Below are 16,519 nucleotides of genomic sequence, written 5' to 3'. Positions count from 1 at the left end.
TAACCCCAATCTTTTTTTTAATATTCATAGAGACAAGACACATAGTAATTACCATGAACCATCATTATGTTTTCCTGTCCTTTGCCTACAGTTAACGTTTGTCCTGAATTTTCATTTGCCTAGTTTTCTATGACCTCATCATTCATGTAAGCTGGGTCCTTCTCCAGTCGTCTGAACCTCCTGTCTGTTGTCTCCCTGGGGACACCTCCCCAGCCCCCCATGGCTCCATCCTCTGTCGGGCCTGGGTGCCCTCAGGGGCCTCTTCCTCCCTCTCCTGGGCTAGGGCCCCTGGTTCTGGAGCCCCTCATCTTCCGCTCTTGCTCTCTGTCCAGGGGCACGCCTTCCAGCAGCGTCCTATGAAAGAGTACGTGGGATGTAACTTTTGAGCCTTTGGGTATCTGGAAGTATCTTTATTGTGTTCTTACTCTTGCTTGATGCACTGTAGGGACCAGAACTCCCTTGGGAAGTTGTTCTCCTGCAGAGTGACGGTGGCACCGTTCCCTTGGCTTCCTGCCCCCAGCGTCACTGCAGAACGGGTACAGCTGCTGCTTCTGACTTTGTGAATGGGACCTGCTTTTGCTTTTTCTGTTTGGCCTTGCTTTTCTCTCTGGAAGCTTGTAGGAGCCTCTCTTTGCACCCAGTTTTTCTGAAATTGCACCATGATCTGTGCCCTTGGGCTAAACTACAGCTGTTTTCATGCGTCATGCCTGGCCGGTGGTAAACCCTGGAATCTTGGCCTCCCACTCTGGGCAATCTTCTTTCACAGTTTCTTCAGCCTGCCTTCCACTGTCGTCCCAGGGTCCTCCTGGAACTCCTGCGTCATGCCAGTCCCCTGAGGAGCGTGCCCGTTGCTGTCCTCTCCTCTCTCCTATTCTACAGCTCTTTGCCCTCTCGTTCCACCCCGTGGAAGATTCCGTCTGCTCTCCCAACCCTTCTAAGTCTGTCATTTTGCTTCCTTATTTTTAACTCCCCAGAGCTCTTTCCTGTTTCCAATGACTCCTTTTTTCTAATGGTATCCTATTCTTATTTTAAGGATACAAGATCTCTAACCTGTGAATCTGATAGTTTTCGTTAAGTTTTTTCTCCTGGAATAATTTTTGTTTCTTCCAGATAGCTTTTCTCTGTTTCCCTTTGTCTCCCTGTCCCATGGGACAGGCTTCCTCAGATCCAGAAAATCCACCACTTGAGGGAGACTCGGCCCCTCTGCAGCCCGGCCATGCTCCACCCACGGCTGGGGACAGCTTTTCCGCTGCCTTCCCCGTGGGGCAGGGGGGCTCAGCCTTCACATCTTTGGGACGTGCGGGAAGGAGCTGCTTTCCAGCAACCACTATAACAAAACGGTTGAAGTTTTCACATGGAAACCATTTGGACAGTCCTGTTTTGTCGCATTAGTAATAAATTAGTCACAGGCCAGAGGTGATGGCCACACACAGCATGTCGTGACTCAGGAGTTGAGCACTGTTAGTCTAGCTTTTCAAGCCGAAAGTTTTCAAGCACCTCTGACACACAGGCGCTTGGTAAACTAAAAGGAGACCCCGTTTGTTAAAAGAGCAGGCTCAGGCCTCTGTCAGCAGCAATGCATTAAATGAGGCTAAGCCACCATGTATTTCAATATCTTTGTCTGAGATCAGTATCAGCTCCCACGCCACCCCTGCCACGCACGCACACACGCACACCCCCAGGCACATCCGCACACACGCAGGCACACAACTCACACACACACACGCACACACAGACACGTAGGTACACACCCGTGCATGCATACATGTGCACTCACACACCCATGCACACGCTCACCTCATACTGACCTGAATGGACATCCGCCTACCTGGTACGGAGGCTCCACCTGTGGAGGTGTGAATTTCAGTGGAAGCCACACAGCGACCTGGAAATTGAATCTGGGCACTGGGTTGACACTCCTCCCCCGCCCTTTCCTCCCTAGGACTTTGTGGTCGGGCTCTCCATCCTGCTGCGAGGAACAGTCCACGAGAAGCTCAAGTGGGCCTTTAATCTCTACGACATTAACAAAGATGGCTACATCACCAAAGAGGTACCCCTCCTCCCCTCCCTGTCCAGAGACGCGACTCAGCCTGGCCCTGGGGCAGCAGCCGGCAGGCTCTCCTCCCCTGTGCTCTCGGTCCTGGACGCCTGGGTATCGAGCATGGGCTCGTGTGCCCCACACCACACATCTCGGTCCAGCCAGCAAGTGTTCTCTGGCCGTCCTTTCTCACGGAGAGGGCCTGGGGAGACCCGAGTGGACAAGCCGGGGTCCTGGCCGCAGCCCCCACCAAGTGAGGGAGGCCAGTGTTGTCCCTTAAGGCAGGGGGCAGATGGGCACCCTCGCCATACTGGCCCACAAACAGGTTTTGTTTGTCCCAGGCATTTTTTTGTATTTGAAGTACTTGTTACAGTTTCAAATTTTGAAGATTAGCACATAAAAATCTATCTCGAGCCTGTTTTGGAGATAAACTTAGAGAGTCGGAAGCTCCCCTCTCCAGCTCGCTCGGCCCCTCTCGCTCACTCAACCCCTGCCCTGGCGGTGGCCTTCCGCCCCGTCATGCGGCTCCCTCCCCCCAGGAAATGCTGGCCATCATGAAGTCCATCTACGACATGATGGGCCGCCACACCTACCCCATCCTGCGGGAGGACGCGCCCATGGAGCACGTGGAGCGGTTCTTCCAGGTGAGCGAGCTCAGCCCCTGCCGTGGGGAAGGGGAGCCCTGCGGAGGAAGGGGCCCCTGCCCCTGGGGCAACCCTGGGCAAGCCCCTTGCCCTCCCTGAGCCTCCGCCTCCCACGAGGGGGTCAGCCTGCCTCTCCAACCTGGCAGGTTGTCAGAGCTGCCGGAGAAGCGAGTTAAACCACCGCCCTGCTCCGCTGAAGCTCGGCTCAGGGCAGGCTGGGGCTGGTGATTTCCAGGCAGCCCACACCGGATTGGGGCCTCCAGAGGGTGTCCCCAGCTCTTCCAGGGCAACGCTCTGCGGGAACAGCAGGGTTGGGTTGCCTTTGCCCTGGGGCTGTGGGGACTAGAGGGGCTGAGGCTCTGCCTCCCACTTGCTGGGGGCCCCCCTAGACTTGTGGCCATCCTGTGACTCAGTTGCTCCATCTGCCCTCCTGTCGGGGAGATGAGGGGTCAGGTGAGCATGGGGACAGATTCTGGGAAGCATAAGCCCAGGTAGGCTCAGGGAAGTGGCTGAGGGGGGCAGACTGGGGAGATGCTAGAGGGGCCAACCAGGGGGTGGGAGGTGCTAGGGAAGGCACTTTATGTGGCCTGGATCCAAGGCAGGGGCAGAGGGGACGAGTCAGGTGGAGGGAGCCCATCCATCCACTGCCACATCCTCAGGCCAGGGGCGGGGGCCATCCCTGGTGGGGCACAGACTCACCTTGGGTGTGGCTTGGGTTACAGAAAATGGACCGGAATCAGGACGGGGTGGTGACCATTGACGAGTTCCTGGAGACCTGTCAGAAGGTAGGTGGCTCCAGGAGGCTGGGCACACAGTCCTCTCAGGCTCTGCGAGGAGGAGGGTGGTTGACGCGTCCCACCCCGCCCCCTGCCCACTCCTGCCCCTGCAGCTGTCCTTGGGCCCACCCCACCTCCTGGGCACTGCATCCAAGCTCTGGCCTCACTCTTTTGTCTGAGTCCATCCCCTCTCTGCTCTCGCCCACTCCTGCCAGCCCACAGCCACCCCCTCTCCCCACAGACCCTCCCTCAGCCCCGCCCTGTAGCACCTCGAGTCAGAAAGGGTCAGACGTGGGGCCAGAGGGAGGGTGATTGAGGAGGGGTCACTCTGGGGAAAGGCACCCAGAGCCTCCCCAACATTGCTGCTGGCCTGCTCTGTGGAGCACCCTTGGGGGACAGGACGCAGGGCCGCCATGGGCCCTACCTCTGCCTCACTCCCAGGGCAGCCTCAGTACCCCCGGCCTCCACTGGGTGCCCAGCCAGGGAGGCCTTTGTCCATCAGACAGTCACCAGGGGGGCTTGCAGTCAGGTGTGGGGAGAAGACAGGCCGTGCCTTACCAGCTGGGGCCCCAGACCAGCTGCCCAACTTCTCTGCTCCCCCATCTACCCAGTGAGACAGACAGAGCTGTCACTGCAGGGTCCAAGTCCCTGTGGGGTGGATTTGGAGACCCCAAGTGGGGGTGGATTTGGAGACCATCCCCCACCCCTGTCCCCCAGCACTCGACAGGCCTCTCCTCCTTCTCTCTCCATGCAGGATGAGAACATCATGAGCTCCATGCAGCTGTTCGAGAATGTCATCTAGGACATGAGCAGGGGGCTGGGGGCCACTGCCACCTCACCCCCAAGTAACCTCAATCCTGCCAGGAGCAGCCTCCATGAGAAACATTTTTTAAAATGTATTTGAAAGTGAACAGTTTGCTCCAGACACATACACACACACACACACACACACACACACACATTCCTCTGGTCTGACAGAGGGGAACAGAGGTCCGGGAGGGGCTGAGTCTGGCTAGGAGCTGAGTCCACGTGACCAGAGCTGCACGGCCCCAGCCAGCCCTCCCCAGGCCAGCGGGGCAAGGCTGCCTCTGGGTGGGCAGCTGAAAGAACAGGCCTGCAGGCCACTGGCCACTAGATGTCACCAGGAGGGGCTCAAGTGTCCCTGCAGGGGAGGGTCCAGCCTCCAAAGCAAAGCCCCCTCCTGTGGGCCCACCTCACCCTTCCTCCTCCACCCTGCTTTCCCCACAGTGGGGTGGCTCTGGGACTCTCTAGCCTCTCCCCCTAGCCACTTCCTGCCGACTGACCTACGCTTCTAGAAATCCCCTCACCACAGGACCCTGGAAGGGCCAGCTGGGGTCAGGGGAGTTCTGACCAGGAAAGGGGTGTGATGGAGGCTGAGCCTGCTGCTTTCTGGAGATGCTTCCCTGGGGGCCCGGGTCCCTTGACCCCTGACCTGGGAGAGCCGGGGCCTGTCCCAGGCCATTCACTATGGGCAAGCCTGGGTGGTGAGGGGCCACTGAGCTCCATTCTCCCTCTGTCCAGGAAGGGAGGGCCTTTCAAGCTCAGGGTTTGGGTTTCTTGATGGTGAATCTGAGGTGACTTCTTGCCAACCCCACAGAGGCGAGGAGGGGTGGAGAAGCCTTCCCTTGCCCCAATCCTGGCTCAGTAGGAACGGTGGGTGGGGCTGTCCACACTCTCTAGCACCAGACTGTTCTCCCCAAGGTCCTCCTAGGTCCTAGGAGGTCACATGGCTCAGGGACTGGCAGCCAGGGAGCCCGGGGGCAATGCTCTGAGGGGCCTGGGAAGGGGCTCCTCCCTCCTCCTTCCCCTCCCCGCTCCTGTCTTGCTTGGCTGGGCGCCTCTCCTGAAGCAGTGTGGTCATCCCTCTGCCTGGGCTCACCCCAATCCTGGAAAAAAAGCACAAGCATCCCCAGCAACTCAGGCTACAGCCCAAAGGGAGCCAGGGACACTCCACTTTGCAGAGGCCACGCCCTCCTGGTAGGCTGATGCCTGGGTCCCAGCAGCCCCGATATAGGTGGCCCTGGGGAAGAAGCCTGAGGGTTCCATTCTGTGCCTCAGAGCAGTGGGGACTTGAAGGCCAGCCCAGCACAGCCCAGCCTACCAACATTCAAAAGCACAAACCCCAGGGACTCTGCTTGGCTGGGTTCAGCTCTGGGAATGGACTCCGACGCCAGCCCGAAGCCGGAACCAACAGTGAGGGCTGGGGGGGAGGGGTCTGTGGCTGGGCTGCGGGCCAACAGAAACTTCCAGGAGAGAGATGCTGCTCCCACCTGCCCAGGCCTCGCAGAGAAGGAACCCAGTCCCCGGCAGCACGGGCCCTCCCAGGAACATTCCCACATGATACATTCCATCAGTGGCCACCCCAGCTCTGCTCAGGACTGGCCCCAGGAGTCCCTGGGCACCCCAAGGAGGCTAGCCCCCCGGGTGAGCAGAGCCCTTGGAGGAACGGTGGGATGACAGAGGCTGTGTGGGCCCCTTGGCACCCACACGCAGGTGGGCCTCCCCCTCGGAGCTGCACTGACACCCATCTCCCCTCCTCCAGGAGGGCATCAGCTTTCCCTGGCTCAGGGATCATCTCCCCGTCCCCTCACCCGCCGCCCAGCCCTCCCAGCTGGTGTCACTCTGCTTCTAAGGGGCCAGGGCCGCAGAGTCAGACTGGCTGTACAGCCAACCAGGAGGGGTCTGCCTCCCATGCTGGGACGAGGACTGGCCGCATGTCTGCATGGCAGAAGCGTCTCCCCTGGCCATGGCCTGGGAGGGTGGTTCCTGTTCTCAGTGCCCACCAATATTCAGTCCTGTATATTTTAATAAAACAAACTTGACAAAGGAGAGGGACTCCTGTTGGCTTTATCCTGACTCTGAACTTCCAGCCTTTCCCATCCCTGCTGCTATTAGCCGTGGCTCCTGCCCAGTGCTATGCTGGTAAATGCTTGACAGCTGGCTCTGGGGGGAGGGACTGCCCTTGAAATTCTCAGGCTCCCAGTGTGATCTCACTGAGGCTGAGCCAGGAAGAAATGCACACAGTCACCCTCAGGAGCCTTTATGAGAAGCTCCAGTCCTGGAGGAGACTGTATGTAAAGCCAGTGGGGCGGGGTGATTTCTTGAGGTGCCATGTGTACTTCATCCTCGGATAATTTTTCCTTCCCAGTTCCAGGTCATTCTGGGTTGTCCCCTTCGCTGAAGGGTGAGGGTCACAGGACACAGGGAAGCAGAATTTGCCTGAACATATCATCCTTTCTCAGTGTTTATTATCAAAATTATAAACTTTGTGAGGATTATGCCAGAGGAGGGGCAAGAAATGACAGCCTGGGGGGAGGGAAGAGGAGAGTTCCCTTCCCTCACCAGTTCACGGAGTTAAGAAATTCAAACAAGTTCTAAGCAGGCAAGATAAAGAAAACTCTCCCCTAGACATAGTACAGTGAAATTGCAGAACACCGCAGATACCACCAAAGACAGATCACAAAGGCAGCTGGAGAGAAAAGAGCAGCAACACATTGGCAGCTGACATCTCATCAGTTACAATGACGCTAAAAGACAGTGGAATGATATCTTCGATTTGTTGAAAGAAAATAACTGCCAACCTAGAATTTTATACCAAGCAAAGTAAAAAAGTTTTCAGACAAAAATAACTTTAGATCTAGAGTTTGCTACCAATACATACTCACTAAAGAAAATTCCAAAGGATTTACTTCAGTGGAAGCCAGGCAATCTGTCAGCTGAAAGGTCTGAGATGCATGAAGAATGAAGAGTATAGACAGCAGTAACTATGAAGTAAGTCTAAACATAAACACTGATTGTATGAAAATCCCTTGTGGGATTAAATAAATTAGAAACAAAAGATAAAATGCATGGAAACAGTAGTATTTAAGTTAGGGGTATGTGTGTTACTTGGAAGGAGGAAAGAAACTGATAAGATTTAGCCTTTTTAAGGTAAAATTTTAAAGAAATGCAATGTTGCTCGCAAAAACAGTAAAAAAGAAAAACCAGTATTATCTCCAATAGTAGCCACTGCAGTATTTCTAGCCCGACTTATCACTCCCTCATCAAGAGATGGAGTCTCGTTCCCCCTACCCCTGCAACTCAGTAGGACTCTGTGTAACCATCTGGATGCATAGAATGTGGCGGAAGTGATGCTGCTTGGCTTCTGAGGCTAGGTCATCAAAGGCGGTGTGGCTTCTGCCTGGTTCTCTCTTAGGACATTTGCCTTTGGGAACCCAGCCACCATATTGTGAGGAAGCCCACATGAAGAGACCACATGTAAGTGTTCCTGCCAACAGTCCCCACTGATGTGCCAGCTTATAGCCAGCAGCATCAACTATCAGGCGTGTGATCACTCTTCAGTGATTCCAGTGCTCTGGCTTTGAGCCGTTCCAGCTGACGCTGAGCGCGCAGAGTCAAGCTGTCCCTGCTGAACCATGCCCCAACTGCAGAATGATCACCCAGTAAATGTCACATGAAGCCACTCCATTTTGGTGAGGTTTTTATACAGAAGTAGATACTGGAACAACAAATTAAATGAAAAAAACCTTATGATCATCACATTAGATACAGAGAAAGCACTGAAAACATTAAACACCCATTTATGATAAAAATTAGAAGTAGAAGAGAACTTCCTTATGCTGATGATAGGTCTCCAAAGCAAACGTAAGACATAAGTGTGAAAGCTGGAAGCTTCCCCTTTAAAGTCAGGCAGTAGTCAGCGGACATCAGAACTGTGCCTGTAGGTGTAGGGTACCTTGACCAAGCCTGAGCTCTTTCTGCATCAGGTGGGCTGGTGGTGGGGGTCTCAGAGTGAGAAATGACTGGGATAGAACAGACTATCATGTCTCCTTTAAACATTGTAAGTAGAGCACAGAAGAGGGAGGATTCACTTCAGCCTGGGGAAGTAGGGGCTTGAAGAACAGTCGGCAGGGGCTTGTTTGTGGCTGAAAACTCAGCCTAAGCAGATTCCCGGGGCAAGAAGGTGACAAGTATGCTTGACACCTTGCAAGTGGTCCTACTAGACAGAAGAGAGATGAATGGGATCTAAAATGAGGACTATGAGGTGATCCTAAAGGACCCTGAATCGGCCTCAAGCACCCAGGATAGCTAGCAGCTCCCCACGTGCCCTTGTGACATAGTCACAAGGCTCAGAAGCCAGTCTGCGGGAACTCAAACCCCAGCTCACCATTCACCAGCTCTACAGTCTTGGGCAAGTTACACAGATTTCTCTGTGTCTCAGTTTGCTCATCTGTAAAACAGGCACAAGGAGAGTCTGCATTACAGAACAAGGCTGAAATGAGCACAGAACGTTCAGGTACCAAACCCAGTTCCAACAACAGGCTTGGGCCATCTTTTTGGGCTGGTGTAGGGGAGCAGAGCATTCCCTGCCCCAAGCACTGCTTCTGTGAAACATGGCTGCTCGCGCTCTCTCTCTCTCTCTCTCTCTCTCTCTCTCTCTGCTTCTCTGTCACGTGCAGTGTCTTCCTGCTACCAGTGCTCCTCTTTCTCTGGAGGGAACACTCTCATTGCCCCTAGAGGAACCCGTGGGGTGTGAAGACTGCCCTTTCTACTGGGTGTGGCTTCTCCCCTGCCAAGCTCTGGCCAGCCTATGGATTGGCTGCCCTTGGGATAGATGTCAGAGCTGGTCCAATCAGCTCTGGGTGCCAGGGTCATGTCACTCCCACACAGAAGTCTGGGCAAGAAGGGACCAAGGGCTGCACAGGGTGGTGGGTGGGGTTGAGTGAGTCCTTCTCCCTTCCACCCTGCCCTGAGGGTACAGAACAGCTATGTCCCCAGTACACATCCCCAACAACTGGTTAACACATGCCATGCCTCTAAGGCCTTGTGACATGTAGGGTGTAGGGCCCATGCTTCTAATGTGGAACTTTCTGTGTCATCTTGAGCATGTCAGTTTACCTTGCTGAGCTTCAGTTTCCTTTACCTGTAAAATAAGCAAAAAAAAAAAAAAAAAAAAAAATCCCCCGATAGCACTGTTATGATGACTCAATATGCATATTTACTAGCCTCTTAATAAACGTGAGCATCCTTCCTTCCGATCCACTGACGTTTTCCTGTGTATTTCCCCTTTCCATAGAAGGGTGACGGACAGCAATAAGCCATCAGAGAAAGGACAGATATTTCAGAAGGCGTTTCCAGGTCTTGGAGATAAATCCGCGACGGTCCTCACTTTTGCTGGTGACCGCAAGGCCCACTTGGCGCCCAGCTGGCGGAGGAGGGGCGGGCGGTCCCTGCTAGTCAGGCCCCGCGGGCAACTGGCCCTGCGCGGAGCTGACCTGCCCCAGACGGAAGAGAGGGCCCGGCCTCACACGTTCACCTCTCGAGGGCCCTATTCAGGAGGCCCCTTGGCACCAGATAGCACAGAATGGGCAGAGCGAGGGCCAGAGACGTTGGCTAACGTGCCCACACCCCCTCCCATTGTGCCCTGTGGCACTTTCCAGGGAAACAGCCACTGATTTAGAAGATCCCGCGTTTGTCTTCTCGTCCACATGAGGCTTTACTGTGGTTCCAAATGCTGTGCCCCTGCCTGACCACCAGGGGGCGACTCCCCACACACGGGCCCCGTCACCTCTTTGCTGCATTCGGGTCCCAGAGGAGGCTCCTCGGCAGAGAAGCTGCTTCTCTTTGTCGTTTCCTTCGTAGCCCCAGAGGCACTTCCCTGTTTCTGCCTCATTCCCCATATGGTTTGCCCCCAAAAACTAAATGTACCCAGTAGCAATTCCACAAGCGCACCCAGAGGGCGCCGAGCCGGGTGCCGGGGAGAAGGGCGCAGTGAGTGCCCTCCTGCTTTGTTAACTAGGGCACACGTAACCACTCAGCCACATAGCCCATTAGACTCCGCTAAATCCTGAACACAGCTTGAGAACCCCACGTACACCCTTCACAGGCCACGGGTCCAGGAGGCCAGAGGGAGACAGTGGTCTGTCAGGACCCCGGGAACGAGGCATGCTGCACGGCAGGTTTCAAACAGCTGAGGGTGCGATTCTCACAGAGATGAACTTTGAAACAGCCGGACCCTGCCCCTCCTCCCTTGGAGGTGGAGATTTTCTTGCAATATCTCGGTACTCTCGTATCTCTAACCTTTGCTCGGTGGCCTGGAGCCCTCAGGAGCACCAACAGTGTCCTTCAAGTTCACTGCCTCGGAGGCTCGCGAGGTTGCAGGGGCATTTGCCCTCCGTGAGCTTCTAATCACTGCACGTCTGCTTTGCGTGGGGTTTCTGTCTTCTCCACACCAGGTGGTACCCTACTGTAATCCCCTTTCCTGCTCCAAGTGCCTAGGTCTAAACTAAGAGAGCACCGTTCTACACTTATGGAACACTTTCCACCCACCGGCCATGGCTGCGTCATGAGGAGACCACAGTGAATAAGCCACAGTCTCCGCTGTACAGAAATTCAAGTCTTGTGGGGATACCAGAAGGCAAGAAGAAAAGTCCCAGGTGGTAATTCAGGCGACAAGGGAAGTTACCATGGGGCACAGGTTAGGGGTGCCATGCTTGGCGGGGATAATTGCTAGAGGACTTGGACTTCCCATAGAACTGTGATTGGAACAAGAGTGAGCCTGCTCAAAGTTAGGAATGAAGGAGCCTTCCTTAGTGTACGGAGTGTTTATGGTGTGTATCTGGATTGCTGGGAGCCCTGTTCCCCTTCACCTGTCCTGCCTTCCCTTGGACATGTCCCAGGGAGGAGCCAGGTACCGAGTGAGTAAGGCTTGAGTCCTCCTGCTGAGGACCTCCTCACCCTGGGTCTGGCATCCTGGATGTGGCCCCTTGTTCCTTCCATTGCCTTCAGCAACTTTCTCCATCCCAGACAATCCCCCAAGCCCATGGGCACTGCTGTCAGCCCAGAGCAAGTACTGAGCCCTCCCTCGGCCCCTGCCCACTCACCTGGGCCCTAGCAGCTTGGGTTGGGGGAGTACCAAGGGCCAGCCACCCTGGGAAGGAAATCACTGTCTCGCATGGGCCAGCTACGATCATCTGGACTTTGTCCGAGCCGGCTGGTAAAGGGAACGTGCAGAGTCCAGCTCCTGCAAAGTGAGCCCTGCAGGGGTCAGAGATTGGGAGAGTGGGGGACAGGTGGGGGAAGGGGGGACCCAGTGCGCACCAGGAAGGGGCCTGTGGGCTATGCCAGAGCCAGTGTGGCCAGGAGTAACCCCGTGCCTGAGCAGGCCTGAGATGAGGTCATCTGGAAGAAACTCTCCCCGCCCCACCCGCACGGCCCCCCACTCACATGGGAACATCTCTTATATCTACGAGAGGTTACAGGTCTAGTTAGCCCCTGGCCAGAGCTGAGCAGTCCCCAAGAAGAGGTAGTGTCCTGGCAGTGGGCCTGCCAGGAAGGCCCCGGAAGGCCCTGGAAGGGAGTCAGGCTCCTCCGGAGTGGCACCTGAGCGCACACTCTCCTGGACAGCAGTAGCACCAGTCAGAGGACCGTCCAAGCCACCAAGCTGTCCTGACTACCACGAACCACTGAGGGCCATCACTCTTAGCACTGGGCTCCCTGCCGACTGCTGTGTACCTTTCTGTTCTCTGCTCCCGGCCCCGGCCACACCTGCCTTTGCTCCCGCCCCTGACCCGTGCACAGAGTCCCCTCGGTTCAGCTCTCTTGGCTGGCTTCGAATATTATGGAACCTTCTCAGGGATGCAGGATGTGTGTCCACGCATCCCTCCGCCTGAGATGGCCCCTCCATTCCCCTTTCAATGAAAGGCCTCCAGGAACTTCTCTCTCGCCGATGTCCTCAGGCACCATGAAAGTAAAGAGGAAGGCCACCTGACTGGACCGCAGCCTTCTGCTTCGCAGCCCCTGCCCTCTCCTGGCAGCAGCCCCCAGCCTCGCCTGGGCATCCTTCCTCCGCTCTCCATCTGAGAGGCCTTGAGCTCGCCCTCGCCACCGACGGAAAAGAGCAAGGCCAGGTCCAAGCCAAGAGCTGCACTGCCTCTCCCGGGCCGTAGTGATTGGTTGAGGGTGGGCACAACCAACTGTGACCTGATCACAGCCAGTGAGGCCCATGGGGACATATGCTGGGAATGCTGGGAAGAGATGCTCTCTCCTCTGCGCTCCCTGGAGCTGAGGGAGTGTGAGTGCTACAGCTGTTGCTGCCATTGTGTCGCTGCCACTGTGTCACTTCAAGGAGCCAGGGCAGTGAAGCCAGCACAGAGGAAGTCCCCACTGAGGGATGGAGAGAGTACACAGATGCGGGGGGGGGGGTACGGGGGGGGTGCTGTCGGCCGTCCAACTGCACCTTTAGCAACCCCCTCCCAAACTCTGGACTTTTCACTTATTCCAGCCACTGACAGTATCTCCACCCGTCCCACCTGTTAAGCCAGTTGGAACCAGATGTTCAGCACTTTTAGCTGGGAAAGTCTCAACTGCTGTGGGCCCCAGTGTCCAGGTCAGCTGTAGGGCGATGAATGTGCCTTCCAGACTCCCGCAGGCCCTGAAGGAAGGGGCCAGGGGCCAACACGCCCAGTGCTGTCTCCGCTGCCAGAGTGTGGGCGCCTTGCATGCGGGAGCCACGGCCTTCAGCCCTGGGTCCCTGGGACTGGCAGGGTGGCTGGCACACACGGAGGAAGGGAGTGTTCAGTAAATGCTGCTGAAGTGAAGGTCACAGGGAGGGAGGCCCGGGCAGGGTTCCCAGGGTGGGGTAAGGCCACAGGGCCCTGAGCCTGCTGGGTCATGGGGCCAGCTCTCAGGCAGCACCAGGGTCAAAGTCCCTTTGAAACATCTCTGGGGGCTGCCTGCACTGTAGGGGGCCTGGGCCTGAGCAGCACCCCACACACTCCCACCCCCAGCCTGGCCCCTCCTCCATCCACTTTCCTCTCCGGGCTCTTCTGGCTGTGTCTGGCAGCACTTCTTCCCAGTTTTTAAAAATCACCAAATACAGTAAAACATCCAGAAACTAAAAATAAGGCCCCAAGGAGCAGATCATCAGCCAGTCCCTGACAGCCAACTGGGACTGCGAAATCCGCAAATGCCTTGCTTTATTGACAAACTTTCCCAGCCCCAGCAGCAGTTTGTCACGCACAAAGGGGGCCAAAAGGGAGGCATCACTGGTCTCGTTCTTGTCCCCATCCCAAACCTTCTCCTCCTGCTGCCCCTGTGTATGTGGAAAAAAGCAACAAGAAAGAAAGGAGGGGCATCCCACCCCCACCTGCCCATTGCTTCATTCATTAATTCATTAAAACAAAACAAACAAACAACAAAAACAACAATAAAAAAAAAAAAAAAACATGTGCACTCAACACCATGCTAGGGAATGGAGATAAAAAGATAAAATAGCAAAAAAATTGCAAACTCTTCCCTTGTGGAGCCTATAATTTCTTAGAGATGAGACATTAATAAATTGAGTCATACAAAAGAGTATATAAATTTACACCCAATGTCATGACCATGAAGATGAAGCTCGTGGTTCCTTGAGATCTTTGGGCAGGGCCAGGGGCTGAGGATGGATTGAGGTGGCTGAAACCCAGAGTACTGAGGCACAAATGCTGGTGAAATGGGAGCAGTCGGCAGCGCAGAGTGAGGCAGAGCCCTGAATGCTTTGGCCTCCGCCTTCAAGCAGCAGGAAGCCACTGGGGAGTGTTGCTGGTGTTTTGGAAACAGCAATCTGTCACCAGATGGAAATGGTGGACAAGAGACCGAGCTTGGGCAGGGGTGGAAGGTACAGCTAAGTTGCCAGAGCAGGTGGCTCAGATTCCTTTGACACCAGATCCAGTTGCATTGCTTCCTCTCCCCCGGTCCATGCCTGTGGCTTCCTGGTATGCTCGTTAGGGTCAGTTTGCTGAGGAAGGAGAAGCTCAAGCATGATTTACAGACGAGTCTGCATGATATGCTGACACCACCCAAACGTTACAAGCTGTAGCATGGCAGCCCCACACAAGGATGACTCTGATGGTCAGCGGGGAAGAAAAAACTTCCCAGTGGGTAGAATTTTGAGCAGCATGTTTGGTTGTCTGGAATGAGAGATGGCCAAAATTATGGTGGCAAGAAGGGGATCTCTGCATGGTCTCAACAACGTGGACTTCCCCTTCCCAAGGCTGACCTGGCTAACACCACTGCTGAGGGCCCAATCTGCCAACAGCAGAGATCAATGCTGAGCCCCTGATACGGCACCAGGCCCCATGGGGACCACTGGTGGCAGGTCGATTACATTGAACCTCCTCCATCATGGAAGGGGCAGAGATTTTCCCTGACTGGACATATATCCTGGATATGGATTTGCCTTCCCTGCCCAGAATGCTCTGCCAGCATCATTATCTGTGGACTCATGGAACACCTGAGCCACCGTCCTGGCATTCTGCACTGCATGGTTTCTCATCACGGAGCTCATTGCACAGCAGGGAAGTGCAGCCATAGGCTCGTTCCCATGTAAGTGACTGTCTTACCACTTGCTCCATCGTCTGGAAGCATCTGACCTAACTGGAAGTTGGAATACCTTACTGGAGACTCAGCTATGGTGCTAGTTGGAAGACAACATCTTGAAGGGTGGGGTTATGTCTCACAGAATGCAGTATATGCTGTGAATCAGAGGCCACTATGTGGTGCCGTGTCCCCCATGGCCAGAATACATGGATCCAGGAGTCAAGGGACAGAAGAGAAGAGTGGCTTCTCTCATTCTTACATTTAATAACCCACTCACAGAATTTTTGCTTCCTGTCCCGGCCACTTTGAGTTCTACTGGTTTGAGATATTAGCACTCAAAGTACCAGGCGACACAGAATAGTTGCACTGCATTGGAAGGTAAGACTGAGTGAACAGGCACAAGAAAGGGCCGGTCTACTGGCTAAAGTGATTGATCCTGATTACCAAGGGAAAATTTGGGTCCCAAGGGGAATACGGTTGCTGCCATAGAGGCAAGAATGACCATGCCTGGAGCCGAGGGCTTCATTCCCAGGGGCACTGCCTAGCATCGCCATGCCCAATAGTAAAAGTTAATGAAAAACCGCAGCAACCACAAAAGGCAAGAGAGTAAGGGCTCAACCTTTTGGGAATGAAAGGTTAGGTCGCCCCTCTAGGTAAAGAACTCCAACCAGCTGAGGCTCTTTGGAAGACAGGGGAAATACGGAATGTAGAGTAAAAGAAAGAAGCCATCAATATCAATTATAGCGCTGTGATTAATTACAGAAATGAAAGCTGTAGTAGCTTTGCATATTTTCTGTTTGATTATATCTATGTTTATTTGGATATGCTTCATCTGCTGCTTTTCTCTCCTTCCCATTTTTATTTTATATACAAGTTGTTGGGACTTAGCTTTACATTTTAGGCAAGAGAATATCCAGGAGGGGCTTTTACTGAACTTGAGAAGTAATTAATATGCCAGTGATGGATACAGTGACTCTTGGGGAAAGGGTAGGAGTTCTTCACTTGTAAGAAGGATGACCCCATGTGGTCAGATAGGAACAGAGAGTTGTTCTGCTGTGCACGGGAGGTCAACTGTGTGTGAAAGGCCCATATGAAAGCAGAGCAAAGGGGTGGACTGTGCCTGATTCTTTCTGAGGCCTCTGTCTTTGGCTTAGAGATAGCCGTCTTCTCCCTGTGTCTTCCCTCGGTGTGTGTCTGTCATAAATCCCCTCTTTTTATAAAGATACCAGTCAGGTTAGATTAGGGCTCACCCTAACGATATCAGTTTACCTTAATTACCTCCTTAAAGGCCCTGTCTCCAAATACAGGCATATCCAAAGGATCTGGGGATTGGGACTTCACTTGATGAATTTGGGGGCAGGGGACACAATTTAGCCCATAACAGACTATTACCTATTTATTGCCTCAACTCCAAATTCACCTTTTTTGCCTACTCTGTGAAAATGGTCCGGGGCCTTTAAAATAATTTTTCCTTGCCAGCTGGCACTGGAGCTTTGTCTGTAGAGGACAGTGAAGGGGCATTGCAGGAGGAAAGGATTTTGCTTCCTGGTCTCGAATTCCTCACGAGGCAGACCCCAGCATTCTGTGCAGCCTCCCCAGTGCCCACCTCCTGCAGTGCCTGGCACTGGCAGCGCCCCCGGCACCCTCCCCCCCAGGCCAGGCGGTTTTATAGCAGAGCACTT

The 16,519-nt window shown here is 54.5% G+C and overlaps 1 protein-coding gene and 2 long non-coding RNA genes across 4 annotated transcripts in view; 1 reads left to right on the top strand and 2 right to left on the bottom strand.

Moving 5' to 3' along the window:
• Positions 1–4,299, top strand: part of KCNIP3 (potassium voltage-gated channel interacting protein 3) — a 71,851-nt gene extending 67,552 nt beyond the window's left edge. For both annotated transcript variants that reach the window (XM_069494205.1, XM_069494204.1), the window contains exons 5-8: positions 1,943–2,050; positions 2,578–2,682; positions 3,405–3,467; positions 4,213–4,299. In XM_069494205.1, the coding sequence (XP_069350306.1) occupies positions 1,943–2,050; positions 2,578–2,682; positions 3,405–3,467; positions 4,213–4,260 (324 nt within the window). In that variant the 3' untranslated portion in view covers positions 4,261–4,299. The remainder of the gene's footprint in view (positions 1–1,942; positions 2,051–2,577; positions 2,683–3,404; positions 3,468–4,212) is intronic.
• On the bottom strand, positions 30–2,592 carry LOC138399657 (uncharacterized). The gene is made up of 3 exons (XR_011236174.1): positions 2,096–2,592; positions 1,829–2,013; positions 30–354 (listed from the first exon to the last, which is right to left on the bottom strand). It is a non-coding gene; the product is annotated as an uncharacterized lncRNA (long non-coding RNA).
• On the bottom strand, positions 2,633–12,389 carry LOC138399656 (uncharacterized). The gene is made up of 4 exons (XR_011236172.1): positions 12,312–12,389; positions 11,363–11,502; positions 3,382–3,457; positions 2,633–2,976 (listed from the first exon to the last, which is right to left on the bottom strand). It is a non-coding gene; the product is annotated as an uncharacterized lncRNA (long non-coding RNA).
• Between the last annotated feature and the right edge of the window lie 4,130 nt (positions 12,390–16,519).

Source organism: Eulemur rufifrons, chromosome 19 (assembly GCF_041146395.1).
Source record: "Eulemur rufifrons isolate Redbay chromosome 19, OSU_ERuf_1, whole genome shotgun sequence".
Taxonomy (NCBI): domain Eukaryota; kingdom Metazoa; phylum Chordata; class Mammalia; order Primates; family Lemuridae; genus Eulemur; species Eulemur rufifrons.
This window is presented reverse-complemented; position numbering and strand designations above follow the sequence as displayed.